General features: G+C 28.7%; 1 protein-coding gene across 9 annotated transcripts in view; it reads right to left on the reverse strand.

The window, feature by feature from the left end:
- The window catches only part of LOC106685837 (serine-rich adhesin for platelets), a 103961-nt gene that overhangs the window by 77708 nt on the left and 8501 nt on the right, over positions 1–17752 (reverse strand). For 7 of the 9 annotated variants that reach the window (XM_067049093.1, XM_067049094.1, XM_014428776.2 and 4 more), the window contains exon 1: positions 8675–8927. The exons of the other annotated variants lie outside the window; for them this stretch is intronic. In XM_067049093.1, coding sequence (XP_066905194.1) covers positions 8675–8912 — 238 coding nt within the window. In that variant the 5' untranslated portion in view covers positions 8913–8927. Of the gene's footprint in view, positions 1–8674; positions 8928–17752 lie in introns of those variants that run through there. 9 annotated transcript variants of the gene reach the window in all.

The following is a 17752-nucleotide window of genomic DNA, read 5'->3' on the forward strand; positions in this document are numbered from 1 at the left end:
AGACTATTAACCTCAACGCAAAGGAATGGTTTCCAAACCCCAGGTTTTATCTGTTATTTTACTTTGGATGAAAGGAGGGTAGAGTATTCAATCCCTCTGGTTACTTCTAATGTGCTAGCTTATCTCGCGCTATAGAAAACCTGACGCATTCCAGGTGCTTCAGGTATACATTAGGTCTGTTCCAACAACTTTGACTCGATTTGGAACAACCTAATATAAACTTTTGATATTTTTTTTTACAAAATTGAAAAGTTATATCTAGTAGATATATTTTGGGATGGGGTAAAAGTAGTTTAGATCAGATAATGGCCAAGATAGATTTAAGTGTTTTATACGTTGTAGAACATTTTGATATTGACATGGTTCTTAAACCAGAACATTTGTTATTTAAAACAGTTGAAAGGAGAGCGTAGTACTAGAAAAAATAAGAATATCTGATTATTATATAGCATAATGACTTAATCCTTTTTTTGGCGACGGCATCATTTTGGTAAAAATAGGAAAATAACGGAACCTCTGTTTTGATACTAATATAATATCAAATGCTCTAGTTTCAGTAAAAGCAAAGAAAGGTAATTGATACATACATTTATCTCTGAAAAATTGAAGAAAATATGAGATGGTACAGGTAACAATTCTATGAGTAGACATGGTATAACCCATTCATACATTATTTAGCGGAAACTGGTGAAACCTAGGTTGCGAATCCTTATAGCAAAACCTTAAAACATATAATTTTAAAAATTATTTTCTATCACACCTAATGCGCAAACGCATTTCTGGTAACCATAAGCAGCTGATCTTTCTTTCGACTGCACGCCAATAAATCCTCAGAGTGAATAAGTTATAATAGAACAAATTAAAGAACATTGAATCATGAGTAACATGAAGTAATACTTCGGTCAAGTGGTCGTAGGACCGGGGCCTACTCCTCTGCCACGCCCCTGGAGTTTATCATAAAGCTAGTCTTTTTGGCTTCAATATTCCTGGCAGCTTATTCTCTTCATTTTACTCTTTCCTCCAAGAATGGAGAAATATGCAATAGAAATTTTGTTCTTGGTTCAGTAAAAATAAACACAATGATTTATTAAAAGTAAATTCTATGAAATTTGTTTGTTAATACTAACACACTTATTTCTACTTATCGCGTTGAATCCTGAGAGGGAGTTGTGAGAGAGCGAGTGAGATAGGAAGTCCTGCAAGGACTGGTCCTTTAATAGGATACAGCTGCAGCAGGTTGCCATCTACGAATTCTTGTGGGCCTTGGCTGTAGGCGTTGCAGCATTCCCCACAAATAGGGTTTCATCACTTGAGGTCATTCTGTGGCGGCCAAAGAAGCCAGTTCGAACCTTGGCTGTAAATGGTTTCGTATGAACTGTCCCTTTCAAATGTAGATGAAGCGGATGCTTAAGCAAATGCAAATGACATAAAGATAAATAAGACACCAAGAGCAAATGAATATTATAATTAGAAAACTGGTTAAGTAATATATAATATTTTACAGGAAAAGTCAATAAATCCAACATTACAGTCATCCCTTAAGGAACACAATTCAAAAATTGTTAAAAAAACAACTTTGTGAGTTGGTTTCCCTAAAGAATTTCAGTGATTTCATGAAATTCCTCAACTGCCTTAGTAAAAATATTAAATAATATTGGAAGCTCGTTGTTTGACCGAGTGTAATATATAAAGGGAAGATGTAAGGCAACGTTTCGCCCCACGGTGCAGGGTTTCATCTACGAATTCTTGTGGGCCTTGGCTGTAGGCGTTGCAGGGATTATTACCATTCAGTAAGATTGGGGTCTTATACTCTTCATTATTTTCGTTCTTTCTTGTTTTTTATTCTTTTTTTACCATATTTTTCCGTCTTTTAGTATTTATTATATTTCTTTTTTTATCAATTTTTTTTTTATATCTTATCATTTCCGTTTTAATTAGTGTCTTATAACTTTTTGTAATTTTTTTTATTAATACGTATCGCTGTAAATAATAATTTTATTTTATTTAATTTACTTTGTCCATTTTTATATAAATTTTCACATAGTGTACTTTTCTTTAATTTTATCTATTATCTTTCTTTGGAAAATTATTTTAATTGTTTGATTTTTTTTTAGTCCCGATGAAACTCTGCAACTTGGGGTGAAACATTAGCTCACATTAAATAGTTTAATTACTACTACGAGATTATTTTTTGATTATTTTTATATAATATTGTTTAGATATCAAAATTATTTATTTTCAGGAGAATTCTCCTTATTTGCTGGTCAAGTATTTAAGTACAATCCTGTGGACAATCTAAAATGCAATGTAAAACAAAAAAAAATGTGCCTCTAAAAAGAGTAAAGTACTTTTTAACTCGAGATTACATAAACCAACACGTTTTGATACAAAATAATCAAAATCTTAATTACATTCACTAAAAATGTCTAACATTTCACTAATATATCCTTTTTGTTTTTATTTATAATTTACTCTCTATAGAAAAATCGGCTCATAGGGTTTTTATTTTAATGTCTTCCCTGAATTCATCACCTAACCTTAGGGATTTGATCGAAACTCAAGTTCTATCATCTCTTTGTGACATATGAATCCGTATACCTGGTTAGCCATTACAAAAAAAAAAAAAGATCCCTGTAAATATTTTTATTTTATTATTTTTTAAATTCATCTTTATTCTGCGACTCAAAATACCTCAAAAATAATGCACGAATCGAAAAGCATTTGTATAGCTCCATTGTGGTTTATTTAAATTAATAATAGAAGAAAAGTAATAGAAGATGTCATATACATGAACTATCGATTTTTTTCCATATATCAAATTATTATTTCTGTATGTTTGGAAATGATCGTTCCGAATATCGATATTTACAACCCTTGCCTAAATTTGACTGACATGCTACAAGAGGAGATCATAATACAAAAATTTTAGCAATCTAATGATAATGTTTCACATAAACATTTGTGAATACTTCAAGTATAAATATGACTTGTCGAAATTGGGAACACAACTGTTTATTTGCATGTTGCTAAAACAGTTGACCTTTCACAACATCTTGTAGTGCACAAGTTATGTAACTTGGAGTATCTGCAGTTGTTGGTGCCAACACAAACACGGCGTAGCATAATAGTATATGTAGGTTGCAAGAGAAATGCTTCTTTAAGCCCTAACTAAATTTGATCAAATCCTCAAAAACATAATTCTAGACAAATGGTCGATATATTTATAGCCTATTTATATCCATATATAAAAAAATAAATTAAATAAATCTGTACCTCTACAACCCATGAAGGAGTACTGTTTCTAGACCAACGGTTGTGTATAGAGGTGATTTCGTCAGAATCACGCTCAACAACCAGATTTTTAAATAATTAAGGGTACCCACTTATAGAGGTTGGGTGGACCCCGGAGAGCTTCCAAACCCATAGGCTTGAATCACGGCTACACTAATAGAAAAAATAACTATCACAGTCGGGATTCAGACCCAGATCCTTGGAGTTAGTAGCACAGTGCCTAACCACTGAGCCATCCCGATCGCTCCATTTTCACATATACAGAGGTGGTTTAGATATTGTACATTTTCTAATATATTGCGATCAATAATCTTATTAGCAATGAATGAGGAGGGTATAAGGAACTAATTCTCATAAATTAATCTATAGATCAGATAAATTTATTTTTTTAGAAAATAAAATAATACTAAATAATAAACGAAAATAATTGTTTGTGCCCGTCATATTACCATAATTCAGAATTAAATCATTATAATTCTGAATTATGGTTTAAATACGAAAACAACTGCTGTATTCAGGACCATAATAAAATAAGATTGTTTCAATGAAACGTCTTCTATAACAAAAAAAAAAATCTTCACAAATATTAATATGACTATTTTTTCAACGAATGGTTATGTTATGACTGTAGTGTAAATATGTTTTATTTCTCAGTACTTATTTAATAATTCTAAATTAAAATGCTAATATATCTATAATCTTTAACATTGTTCTCAGATATTGTTTCAATAATCAGAACGACACTTAAACAAAGGCCCATAAGATTTTATTAATCATTCGTCATAAACAATAACTTCTTTTTTTTTAAGTTGTTATTCAAGAATAAAGATACAGTAGGAATTTATATTATTTTGTATATAATTAAAAAAAATTGATGAATAGTACATGCGCTGAGTATGACGACTAGTGGCATCTAGTATCAGAAAGATGAAACAGCGATCTTCTGTCGCAGTGTAAACAAGTGGATTCGAGGTTATGCGACAGAGATATTTTTATTTCAATATCCAATCCACTATTTCCAAAGGTTTTTATTTACAATTCAAGATGCCCGATAACTTTAAACTTATCCTTATCGGGAAGAGAGGAATGAAACAAAACAAACTGCTAGTTAAATATTCATTGACCAATGTCAATACTTTTTTTTTCTAAAATAGGCATTGCTGATAAAAAGAATTAACAGGTAACCAGATTTCCTTTATGGGTTATTAACTGCAATCAAAGATTAAAAATTCATATCTAAATAAATGTTCTCTGTTATTGTTCAAGTTCAAACTTATATGAAACATATCACACTAGAGAATTCAAAATTTATAATAATAATAATAATTAATAATTTTAAAATCAAGTATTATGGAGAAAGAAATACCTAAACAATAGAAATATATATATTTTTTCACAAGTGACTTTGACCAACGTCGACATTAAACTTTTTTCCAATACATGTATTATCAGTGACGCGTTAGTTGCTGAACAGGGTTGAACAGTTAAAAAAATAACGAAATTGACTAAGTAAAACGTATTTGGTAATAACGTTTCGAACAGAATTTTACGCCTTCATCGGGGTTAAGAATGAAAAAAAGATAACCATAAACAATAGAAGGAACAGAAATAATAAGTATAATGAATTAGAGAAAGTATAGATAAAATAAAAAATAAGAACAGAAAATAAAAGAACATAAGCAGAATTATAATAATATGTATAGTATAAATATTATGAGTAGATGAAAATAGTATGAGGAGATAGTTTATATAATATAATGTTATATTAAAATTATGAAAGAGAAAAGATAAAGTAAATAATATACAATTACAAATTCCAAGTAAATATACTTACAAAATTAAAGCTCTTTATTGGAAGATTGTTGATTGACTATGTATAGTATGTATAAAGGAGATGGTCCTACAGTGGTCAAAGAAAAAACTCAAATAGTAAACTTTTCAACGTGAGCTAACGTTTCGGCCCACGTTGTAGGGCTTCATCAGGGCTAAAAAAGATACTAACACTTTATTTAACATTTAACGTTTATTTTTATTTAACATACTAAAATAAAAATAAATTTTCTTTAATGTATTTTTTTTCATTTTGATAAATTTACTTTTTGTTATCATTTTTTTTTTACTTTGTTACTTTATTTTAGCGTTTGTCTTGATTTAGCCCTGATGAAGCCATGCAACTTGGGGCGAAACTTTGGTCCACATTAAATAGTTTAATTATTATTTGAGTTTTTTCTTTGACCGCACCGGGATCAGCTTATATTTAAAATTAAAGTTCTGAAAAGTGAGAGAAAACGTATATGTAATTAATTAAATATGTAAGTAAAATAACAGAAAAGAAGAAGTAAAATACAAAGTTGTAAAACTTAAAAGGACAATAATTTGATGTGGTGAACATAACGTAACGTGGATAATAAAAGAGTTAAAAAGGGGATTAAAAGAAATACATTAAATATAAACATAGGAATAATTTTAACTATGAATTTAAATTATCTTTTTGGCCTATCAGCAATCATTATTTTTCGGACACAGTTCACTTTAAAGGACAATTCGCAATTTTCAACCGGGAAAAGTGAACCAAGACGTTAGAACTACACAGATTGAGTATAATAAATATTTATTGGGCAGTAATAGAGCATAAAATATAATAAAAATAAGCTTTATTTCGAGAATGGTGATAAAAAGTGAAGATGGGGATAGGAATGAATGGCCCTTGTCCCCAGGCTGTTCGATAAAGCGGCCCCCACGTGATCCAGTTACGTCAGCTTCCTATTTAGCTCCATCCTTCTCTGCTATAATTCTCAGGCAACATCTGGACCAGGGCTGTCTTCGTAAGGAAGGCAAATAGGCTATCATAAATAATTCAGAGTCATGAAATGTCAGGAATTTAAAAATAAAATCGGCATAAGGGAGAGATGAATTGCTTGTTGTATACAGTTGGACGACTAAAATATCTAAGTACCATAAACAAAATATCGCAACATACAACTACAACACTATAAAAAAATTAGATATATTTACTTTAGTTTCTCCGAGTTATCTCAACAAAATATGAGAAGTAAGGAAAATAGAAAAAGCCGAATAGATAAGAATGGATGAAAAGCTCTGGTCGAATTCAAGTAAACTTCGGAAATTCAAAATTCAAGACAGAATATAGATAAAGCAGGAAACACGTCTTAAAAGGCAAATGTGTAGGAGGAATTCAATTCTTTTTTTTTCACACCTCTGATATAATAACTGAAGCTGGATCTCTACGGAAATTACATTTAATATAACTTTTTGCACCACCAACCAATATATAAGAATATGATTATATAAGCAAACCTCTCTGTTATGATACGTAAGTAACCGATGTCCCAAATAAGTGTAAAATAAACATTACCTATGTACATTATTGTAATAGAAAATGATAGTATTCAATCAGCTCATGAAATATATGATTAATTATATATATTTAAAAAAAAAATCAAAGTAAATAGGAGTAAAGATCAGTGACTCATCATGTAATACCATAGAAATAAAGAGTAAATAGAATCGATATTATAAACAAAAACATTACCGAGGTCAGTATACATAATAGAATTAGTTCTATGTTGAGTAAACAACCACTCAACTAATGCAACAGTAACATTAATCTTAGCAGTGTTCAATTCAGTGGAATGAACTAATGATGCAGTATATCTCACAACTATAGCAACATATCTATAACTATTTAAAATAAATTAAATTACATTTTAAGAAGAAACTACACAAAACAAAGTCATTGGTATAACATAACAACACTATCATTAAAAAAATATAACTTATGAAATGTTAATAAAATTAAATTTATTAAAAAATATCACTTCGTAGTGCACGAATCTTGAGTAAATATAAATCACAAATTCATAAATATATGAAATTAATCGTAGCGTAAATCTGTCTACATAAAATATTAGGGCATATAATGTGATTTAGAATATAGTGAAGACAACAAAAAAAAAACTACAGAATTATGTATTTCTGTACAATTACAACCCTTGAAGGGTCAAAGGTCTTCAAGTACTTTGTAAGGAAGTATTGTTTCTTGAAAAACGTTTATGCAAGGAGGTGATTTGTTCAAGATCAGGCTTAAACGCCATATTTTTCCCCAATTGAGGGTACCCACTTACAGAGGCCGGGTTGCAATTACTATTGCAACGAAGTAGTTGTAAAATGTTTCATAACGTACATAGTATACAATATATTGAAGATTCGAACAACACTCTCTTAAGATCCAAAATTTTTATAATATATAGGGTGAAACTTGGTGTGGTAAACTATATATCATATATGTTGTTATCGTACATTTTGATTTATGTTATTGAAACTTAAAGTATTTTTATTTTTAAAAAATACATAATATTATTATTAGAGTAAATTTCAAAGTTACTACCGCTAGACAAGGTGGGAAGGTTGAGAATTAACCAAAAATAAACTGCAAGCAACATGCAAGTATTGACCCTTTAACACCAAAAATTTCACATTTCAAGAGAGTTTTGATGATAATAATAATATAAAAATGCCACCAATCGCTCTTAACAATATAAAAAAAATAAAGCTGAATTTCAAGATTATTTACTAATATAATTAAATGGGGAAAAATAAAATTAAAAAAGATAAACAGTGAATTATAAAAGATTGTATACACAAAATATTTAATTTATTTAAAAATATACTTTGCAGATAATATAAATAGAAATTATACGGATTTTAGATTTCAGGGTTTAATTTGAAAATTATTTACCCCAGGAGGTAGAGAGGTTATAAAATTCTGGATAATCATGCAACATGATGTTTCATAAGATTTTTTATTGGAGACAGAAAACTTTTTATTACCAAAAAATAAAAGCAATCAAAGGTTTCAACACAAAACGATTATAAATAATTATATATTTATTCAAATCTATTTTATAAATTCATCTATCAATCATACCAAAATTATTTGTGTCAGATTTGTGATAAGATAAATTTATAATATAATTTATTTGTGAAATATAGAGGGTCATGAAGTAGATATTGGTAAGAATTTCTAATAGCAATCTAGGTATAACAAAGCAGTGCAAAGATATTATACATTAAAAATACAATGAACATTCCAATTATAATTTAAATTTTTTTAAATCAAATTTTCGTTAAAAAGCACATATCAGAGTTGTTAAATAAAAAAAATACCCAATTGACCCTAAAACAAAAAAAAATCTATTTTTAAAGGTGTGCAGGATAATAATAATAAAAAAATCTAAAAATATAATTTGAAATTATTTAACAGCTTATATAATACTTTTGTTTGAGCATAAATATTGCTTTTAAATACGTGATTGCTTTTTTTTTTAAGTAAGTAATTAATAAGTAAAAAAATTGGACTCACCGAACATGGCTCCAAACCATTTTATGAAACAGTTTAGGCATCCACTCAAATGTTTCGCATCCAATAAGCAACCGAACTGTGGGAACAAGTTACTCAAAATGAAAACGTAAGCTTTGCCCAAAAACTGTTTTAACACAATATCGATTTCAACTTTAAGAAACAAAAACTGCAACTGCGCACGATACTTTAGAAAATTCCCGTTGGACAGCCGGTCTGACAGCACTGGAGGCTCCAGCATGTTCGAGGGCAATACCTCAACTAGGGTCTCCGGAGGAAGAGGCTTAACTTGTATTTTGGGATCACATCTTATCAGTATTTGTATATATCTGCTACTGATAATAGCAAGCAAACAGTATGAGATCTACAGCAACATATCTTTATAACGAAAATGAATACAATATTGCCATATAGCATATTGCTGATTTTAATAAAAGTTAAACTTTTTAAAGATATTAAAATTAAAATAAAATTACATCAATAGATAGTTTACAATTCACTGTCATGTAATATTAATCAAGTAGCTTAGTTTATCTCTATCTTAATTATTCATTAATTTAATTTTTTTTTTTTTAAATTGTACTAAATAATTTTCTTTAAGTTCAAAAACATATTCATATGAAAATGACAAATTATTACTCAAAATATATCATTATATTTAAAAGATTTTAAATTTTAACAATTTGAAAATTTCCTGCTACAATGGCGGACAATGATTAGTAACGGGTTGTGGAAGAAGTAAAGACCGAATTAATACGCAGGAAAAGAAATTAAAAACATGCAGATAAAATAATTTTGATATAATATGCAAAAGAAATTTCCAAACTTGCATTAATATACACGATAATATGCTTGATAAACCTAGATTCATGCACGAAAATCAAAAATTGTCTATATTTTTTTTCAAAATTGTTTTATTTATTGATCATAATACTAACAATAAAATACATGTATAAATTGAAGAGTAAATTTGAATTAAGATTTTTTTTTTTTTTGTAACTTAATAAATTAATTAATTTGGAGGGATGCACACAGCAAAATGACAGAGTTCAATATGGTATTCTGAAGAAGATAAAAAATAAAATGTTTTTCACTCTGTTAGGGAAAGTACTAGAAAGTAAGGAGTAAGGATTCTAGAAAAAAAACGTTAAAATTAGGATGCAAAACATTATTTTCTAGGAATAATTTTATCATGTAATTATTTTTCATCGTAGATTGTGTTTTCCATCATATAATTGATGTAATAAGAATAAAAAATATTACGCACTGAAAAGAGTATCAGAAGATAATTTACTTATTTATTTTTATTTTGGCTAAAAATGCACTAACTACTAACTACTAAACAAAATAAAATTTAGTATGTTTGGCCTACATTTATTGGCTTGTAAAGATATTGATTTATTTTAGTCAAAAAATGGAATAAAAAAATTACATCAGAATTCAGTTTCTAGTAATAAACAATCATTTCTAACATATTTAATACTAAAGACTAAAGAAAAGTAAAATAAAAAATATATGTCAATGAATTAAATAATAACTGAATAAGTAAATGATAAATATAAGCAAAATCAAAATTAATAAAATATTAAGGTAAATATATTTCAAATACACTTATATTTTATTTTAAACACATTTGCAACGTAATGTTGTTCTATATTAACACTCAGTAGGAGGAATTCCATAACAAACTTTCCTCAACAAACGTTGAGGGTAAAAGAGGACTTCAGAGGGAATCCTGGCGCTGTTTCTCAGCCGCGTAAAAAAAACAAAAAAATAGTTCATTTAGCGCAAAGCTTAACATTATAACAAATAAAGATCATTATTCATACTAATGATTCATACTAATTAAAATAATTAGTTAAGAAGTGAATAAAATGGTAAATTTCTAATGTTAAAGCCTTTAATTAAGTAAAAATAAATAAATTTAGATATATATTAAAAAAAGTTTAGATAATTTTTTTAATTGTAATTTTAAATTTATTTATTTCTTATTAAATGATTTTTGAAATAAAAAAAAAAAAAAAAAAAAGCAGAATTTTTTTATTTCAATATTTCCGAATACATATTTCTATTATCAAATAATATTTTCAATTAGTGTATTTTCAAATAGAAAAACAAATTTAGGAGAGATATGAAACATAATTATGAGAGATAGTTGACCGTGGATGACTTACGAGGAGAAGATGGTTGGGGGTGCGGTCAAAATGAAACACTAAGATATGAAAGTTGAGCACTATCACCAAGTGAAAAGAACAGTTAGCTTCCACCACTATTCGCCACGTATAAACAAACCACTGTTTTCTCCTTTGGTAGTCGACACAACCAGTCATAGTAAAATAGCGAAACTGGTACAACACATCAAAAAAATAAATTTGAAAACTCAACATTTTGGTCGGAAGAAAAATAATCTTGAACCCAATCATACTTAAAATTCTAATTAAAGACAAAAAGGAAGTCCAATTTATGTATAGTGTTAGCTTTAGATAAAAGAAGAGAAAATAGGATTGATTTTTGAAAGATGAGTCAGTTAAAAACTTAATTTTTTTATTTCATATACATTAAGCTATTAGCCAATCACATATCAGAATGATATTTCAATAGTATTGAATCAAATAAAATAAATTCACTAGTGAAGAATCAAATCAAATAAATTTACAAGTATAAATCAAATCAAATAAATTCACTGGTATAGAATCAAATCAAATTAATTCACAAGTATAGAATCAAATCAAATACAAATTTCCCAATTTAGTCAGAACGCAGTAATATACTCACCTCAAAATTCACAAGTTAATAGCAAGTTACACATTTTCTAGTAATATTAAACATTTGAAAAACTGCTCGTTTAGGGCGTTGCTATAAAAATTCAGTCTGAGTGTCAATGGGTTAAATACTTCACCTTACACACACTGTCTTACTATTCCTTTTTTTTACCTCCTTCCTAATCATTTCTGGCATTCGGGGGAGGGAGGGAGTGTATCTACAAGAAACTACTCTATTCTAACCCTGGTGGGAGGGGGGTCAATTTTTCCTTTCATGAGACCGCCCCAGAAATAAAAGTCGACTTGAAAGATCAGGATTTGGACTGGCGATGATTGAATGATTTGAAACGGTGCCACTGCAGTTGCAAGATTGCCAAGACCTACGCCTCAACTCCCTTGGCTCCAGATGGCCCATATCTTAATATATGCAAACCCTCAAGCAGCTTAGTCCCATAGTTCAACAATCCAATGTACCGATCAACTTCTTGTATCTCCAATGTTTTCTCCCACTTCGACTATGAATATTATGTGTACAATAATAGAGTATTGTGTCCGTTCGAGAAAAGATTAATGATTATATCGTATAATCTATAATTTATAGTATCTCCAACCTTTAATGAATCTCAGTCAACCTCATGCTCTGGAATGATTATGGGGGAGGGTAGGATATGGGACATAAAACTCTGGACCGTCGATGGGGATTCCATGGTAGGAAGACATAAAGAGGGACCAGCGAGCCATGAATGATCTGAATACATCAACAGGTTGCCTTGACCCAGCACTCACGATTCGTCCCAGTCCATCATCTCACCCTTAACGGTTCGTCGGTCAACATTCTCTTCCGCGGAGGAAGAAGTCAATCTTGGCGGACTCTTTTGTTGGAGGGCCTTTCAGAGAAGCCTTCTTAAGAATAAAATAAGGTGGTTATTTTTACAATTATAATTCTTTCTTAAACATTCTTGATACATTCCCAAGACACCTGAGCACCGCGTCATGCTACTCAGACCCCATTTTCCTTACGTAAATAAAACTATTTTCCCATTTCTTAGTACAGGCTATTAAATTAACAAATATAATTTAGCACTAATCACCTAATTTAACCAATCTAAATTTATATGGACGATATGAAAGACATCTATAAGTAAATTTATTTCAATTTGATAGAAATTCAACATATTTTTCGTTACACCCTACAACTGACGACCAATGGTAAACTTCGAACTGTTGACAGGTGAAATAAGTTGTAATGCCTCACATAGCTAAATTAGATACATACTTAATTTTAAACTAAATGTTTTTGCTGGAAGTTAAAATTCAAAAGAAATAAAAGATTTAACGCACCTAATAGACTTCAAAAAACTGATAAGGCAAGCAGCACCATATTTATTTACCTGCAACAATAAGCATACATTTAAACTTCACATATATATTTTTTAATGCAACATTTATTAACTATTTAAAAATATAAAATAGCACACCTCTAAAGATTATATACCTGCTTTTAAATAATAGAAAATATAGATTGCTAAATTATTAAACATTATACTAAATAAAATATGTTTTAGTATATAATGAATAAAAAAATTGTAATAAATAAAAAAAAATTGTATGTGTATTATTATTTTTTTTTTACGAATTTAAATCGCTTTACACCTTTCATAGTTAAAATAATAAAGACAATGCTCTCGAAAATTTATATTTTAATATTTAGTTCAATTGTTAACTCTTTAACTTTAATAGCTATTATATTTGTTTTTTATTTATTCCGGGTCAATTTACAGATGCCCAGAATAGATTCTATCCATGCTGTTACTTCGAAAATTTCTGGAGCCTCTAATTTCTCATAATAATGATTACTGTTTCGAACTTTATTAAACGTTTTTACATCCGTACAAGAACTAACTTCTAAACTTAATAACTTCTTTGGTATTCCCTGTTCAATCAAAATATCATACAGCTTCCGCCAATCAATCCGGCTGATGAACCGTTGCATACAAACTTTTTCTACAATATTTTGCCATATTAAATTCGATCATTTCATATAATCAGTTTATAATGATGATATTGTAAATAATAAAAATGATTATATTTAAAATGATCAAATAAAAATTTTTAATACTAATCAGTTTATTTATTTATAATAATCCAATTTAAAATGCTAAATACCCAAAAAGTATGCGTAAATGACAATATTTAGTAATAAAGAAGGGTACTGTAAAAAAGTATTTTTTTATTCAATATACATAGTTAAGAATGTTGTTTAAAAAAGTACCAATACACAGGAGCTCAGATATATTTTTTTTGACAAATGAGTTTGACATTTTTTTCCGTCAGGTCTTCCCCTAAATAATAATAATTTTAATAATAATAATATTTTTTTTGCGTTAAAAAAAATCAATTACAAACGCTTAGTTTATTGAAATAAGTTTTTTTTTTCTCTCACTCTCTTTGTTATCCTCAGTGGGCCATGTTTGTAACATACAAATAATTAAAAATAATTGTTTAGTCTGTATTGTACTTAATTTTAGTTTCAAAGATGGGAATATAAAATGCAGAGAATAAATGCTATTTCAATTTGGAAACCTTTTTTCTTCTCATCTTTGAACAGGTATAAAATAGTATCAACGAACATTAAGAAAGAATAAGAGAAGTTTAAACTGAACTCTCTGAATATGCATATACAGAGAAAGTACAGAAGTACATTATACTGGTTATTATTCGGTTACTACAAATTAATGGTAAGAAGGATGTTGACTGAATAAGGGAACTCTGAGAAGTATCGTTTGAAAGATCAGGCCACTTGAGACGAAAATTACGATGTCGGGAGGAAAGGCAAATAATGGACCATTAGCAGACTTTTTATGGGTTGAGGCTTTTAATGGTTATGCTTTTTATGACAGCACATGCCACTTAGAGCCGACCTCATGGCACGAGGAAGGGAGAATTAGGAGGCGGATAAGGATCTGAAAGTCCTTCAATGTACAAAGATGGTCTATCTTTCAACGAGTTCTCGCAGAGATAAGATGTTAGAATAACCTTCTTTGAGTATTTAAAGCATAACTAACTATAGAGATATCTCTAGATTAGCCTTGCAATTTCTTTTTTTTAATAAAAGATATTTTCAATATTTTATTTTCTCTCTCCTGACCATTGGTATTTTTCAATTTTTTTTTTTTATATAATTTACTTATTGTCATTTACAACTATAAAAAATATATACAACACGTAAATTTGCTGTAAGTGATATAATGACATGATACAAACATGTGGAGAATCTACTCATTGATAATACTCCAATAACATTTCTAGAGGAGAAGATCTCGAGGCCATCTTCTTTTCAGACGCCTAGGAGGATTATTAGATAATGAAGGAAGAGCTAGGTTAGAAACAAGTGGGTTTGGGTGGTTGGGAAGTTTATCATGGCAGGATTGGTATCTGGTTCTGGCCAAATCGGATTCGGGCGGAATTCGATGGTTTAGTGGAGCTCCAAAACTCAACTCCCTATCTCCAGATGGGCCTTATACTCGTAATAGTCATGTAGATTAGTCTTTTGGAAAGGATTGGAAGTTTAGATAGTTTGTCTAGTAAATGTTGTAGTAGTCGAAATCGACGAGCTTTTCCTAGCTTTTCAGTCTTGCATGAGGATTCTTTGTCAGTCGTTTGTCCAGATGTAGTCCTAAGTAACGGATCTGTTCGACAGGAATAAGTAGGGTATTATTAAAGGATACTGTGGGACAGGAGGTCTTCAATTTTATGATTATATTTGTAAACCACAATTCGGAGAAACTCAGGTTATTTCAAAATAAAAATTTCAACTTCAAACACATTGTGCCTGTATTCTTATTTCCTTCATGAAAATTAGTTAACACGTAAAAAATAATTTAGATATTTTATCATTGTTTCACTCCATTATTTTTTAAAATTTCTAAATTACAACAAAACCATTGTAAATCATTAAAATTTTCCTACTTCAGAGAATGGTTCTAATATGAAACCCTAAATACAACAACAGATGGTAAAAATATTGAAAACATAACATTGTCAGGTCAAATTTCTCAAATTTCTCAAAATTTCTTTAAATAAATTTTAAAAAAATAAATAAATAAATTTTGAGGCCTAAAAATCTTAATGGATGGTTTCACACGTGCCAATCAAAACACGTCAGTTCAGTCAAGTAAATTAGGCGGTTTATATCTAAACACGTCCTACCAGTAATCACAAAAAAAAACTCACGATTTTAAACCCTATCGTTGAATAGAAAAAATGAATAATATTAAAAAATTATTCATTCTGTTAAAATTTTAAAAAATGAATAAAGCTAAATTTATATAATTAATTCTCAGACATTTTCTTCTCATTATTTCAAAGTAAGTTATATTCAATGTACAAGCTATGGTAACAGAACATCACACAAAGATATCTTTTGTTCTCCCAAATGGAAACCTGATCCAAATTCAAGGCTAGCTCTGTCAGAGAGATTAAGAGACAAGGATTTAGCTCCCATGAAAGGATAGAAATTTGCAAGTTTAAAAGGAAGAATTAAGATATTAGAAATCCAACAATAATTAATTCCTACATTTAATACATCAATCAACAGACAGAGTCCTACAATATTAAAGAAAAAATCTATATGATTAATACGTTTTTAACACAATTCTAATAATAAATTAATAAAAAGTAATTTAATAATTTATGGAATACTAAGATCTATTAGTTTAAAAGGAGTTCCTTAACCAAATTATGATCATTAAATATATTTGAGGTTGATTTTATGTAGTGATATTTCTAAAACTGAAAATCAGGTTTTTTTAGGTGTTAGGTGTTAAATATTATTTACTTATCTATTCTTAGATAATAGATATTGTTCAGTAATTTTAATTACTTTCGTTAAAATTCAACTTAAATTGGTTACAGCAAAGAATGTAACAAACTTAATCAGGAAAAAATTCTTATAACTAATTGTGATGCTTTTTTTTAAAGTCTCTATATAACTTGGTGAATTTATGTTTATAATTTGTAGCTTGTAATTCTGCTAAGAAAAAAAAAATCATTTATTTTTCATTTATAAGAACAAAATTTATATCTTTAACGCGCTGTAAAATCCAAGACTTACTTACAAAGAAGAAGGTAAATTAGATAATATTCTGATTTCCAGGAACAAGAAATATTGGACACCTTTAATGCAGAAACCTTAACCGGAAAGCAGAAATGTGGTTTGATGTGTCAGTTGACATATTTCGATAGTACCGTGGTAAAAAATTATTACTTAATAGCCATAATAACAGTATAAAACCTGTTATGACATAAGGACGGACATGGGAATCAACTCCTTATCACCTAACAGATCGGACACCGCATTTGGCGATTCAAATTGCGGCCTCAAAATGCAAGGGTATAATTTATTATACTAATGGTTATTTAATACATTAATTAAAACTTTAATATATATATGAGAGAATCCATTTAGAAATAATCAACATTAGAAAGTCGAGAAAACTTGTATTTTGACAAATCATCGCTGAAGCTTGATACCTTTTACCTCAAAAGGTGTGATAAATAAAATTATCATAAATACATTAAATTAATATATGATTTTAATACCTAAAAAAATCAAAGCATAATTCTAGATACATCTCGCCTCAATCATCGTTTTCTAGGACACACATATAATTTTTTTCAACCATTCTTTCGAGATATTTCTAAAATGATGCATTTTTTTTTTCTTGAGTTGCATTATTATAATTTTTATAAATGGTAAAATACAGTAATATAGATAATTCCAATTGGCGTTAAAAAAACAAGTTCAGCAGGCAATAACATTTTTGTTTTTAAATAAAAGTCACATGTGCAAAGAACATTATTAACTTCTCGATCAATAGGTAAGTTATTGTAATCACTGTGGAAATTTTAACAGTTTCGATATGAGCAATCTACTTGCTATGAAAGTGTATATAATATATTTTATTAGTATTAAAATTACATAATGGCTATTGTATAAATCATTTAATTCTGTAAAACTAATTTAATAAATAGTATAAATATATATAATAAACCAAGGATGTTATAAGAGTCATTGCACCTAACAAAAAAAAAAACACTTCTTAAAAAAAAAAAATTAAACTTTATTAAACATAAAACTGTCCAATTTCGCAACAAAAAAAAATGTACATTCATATTGTTGAATTTTTTACACTATTTTTCTTAATTCTTTCTTTAATCCGAACTTTTCAGTGACACGAACACCCTCCTGCAGTATTAATTCGGATAACCGAGATTACCATGCATTTCGTATCAGTAATATAATATATATATCATATAT

Source organism: Halyomorpha halys, unplaced genomic scaffold (genome assembly GCF_000696795.3).
Source record: "Halyomorpha halys isolate HHAL.00 unplaced genomic scaffold, Hhal_1.1 Scaffold748.1, whole genome shotgun sequence".
NCBI lineage: Eukaryota > Metazoa > Arthropoda > Insecta > Hemiptera > Pentatomidae > Halyomorpha > Halyomorpha halys.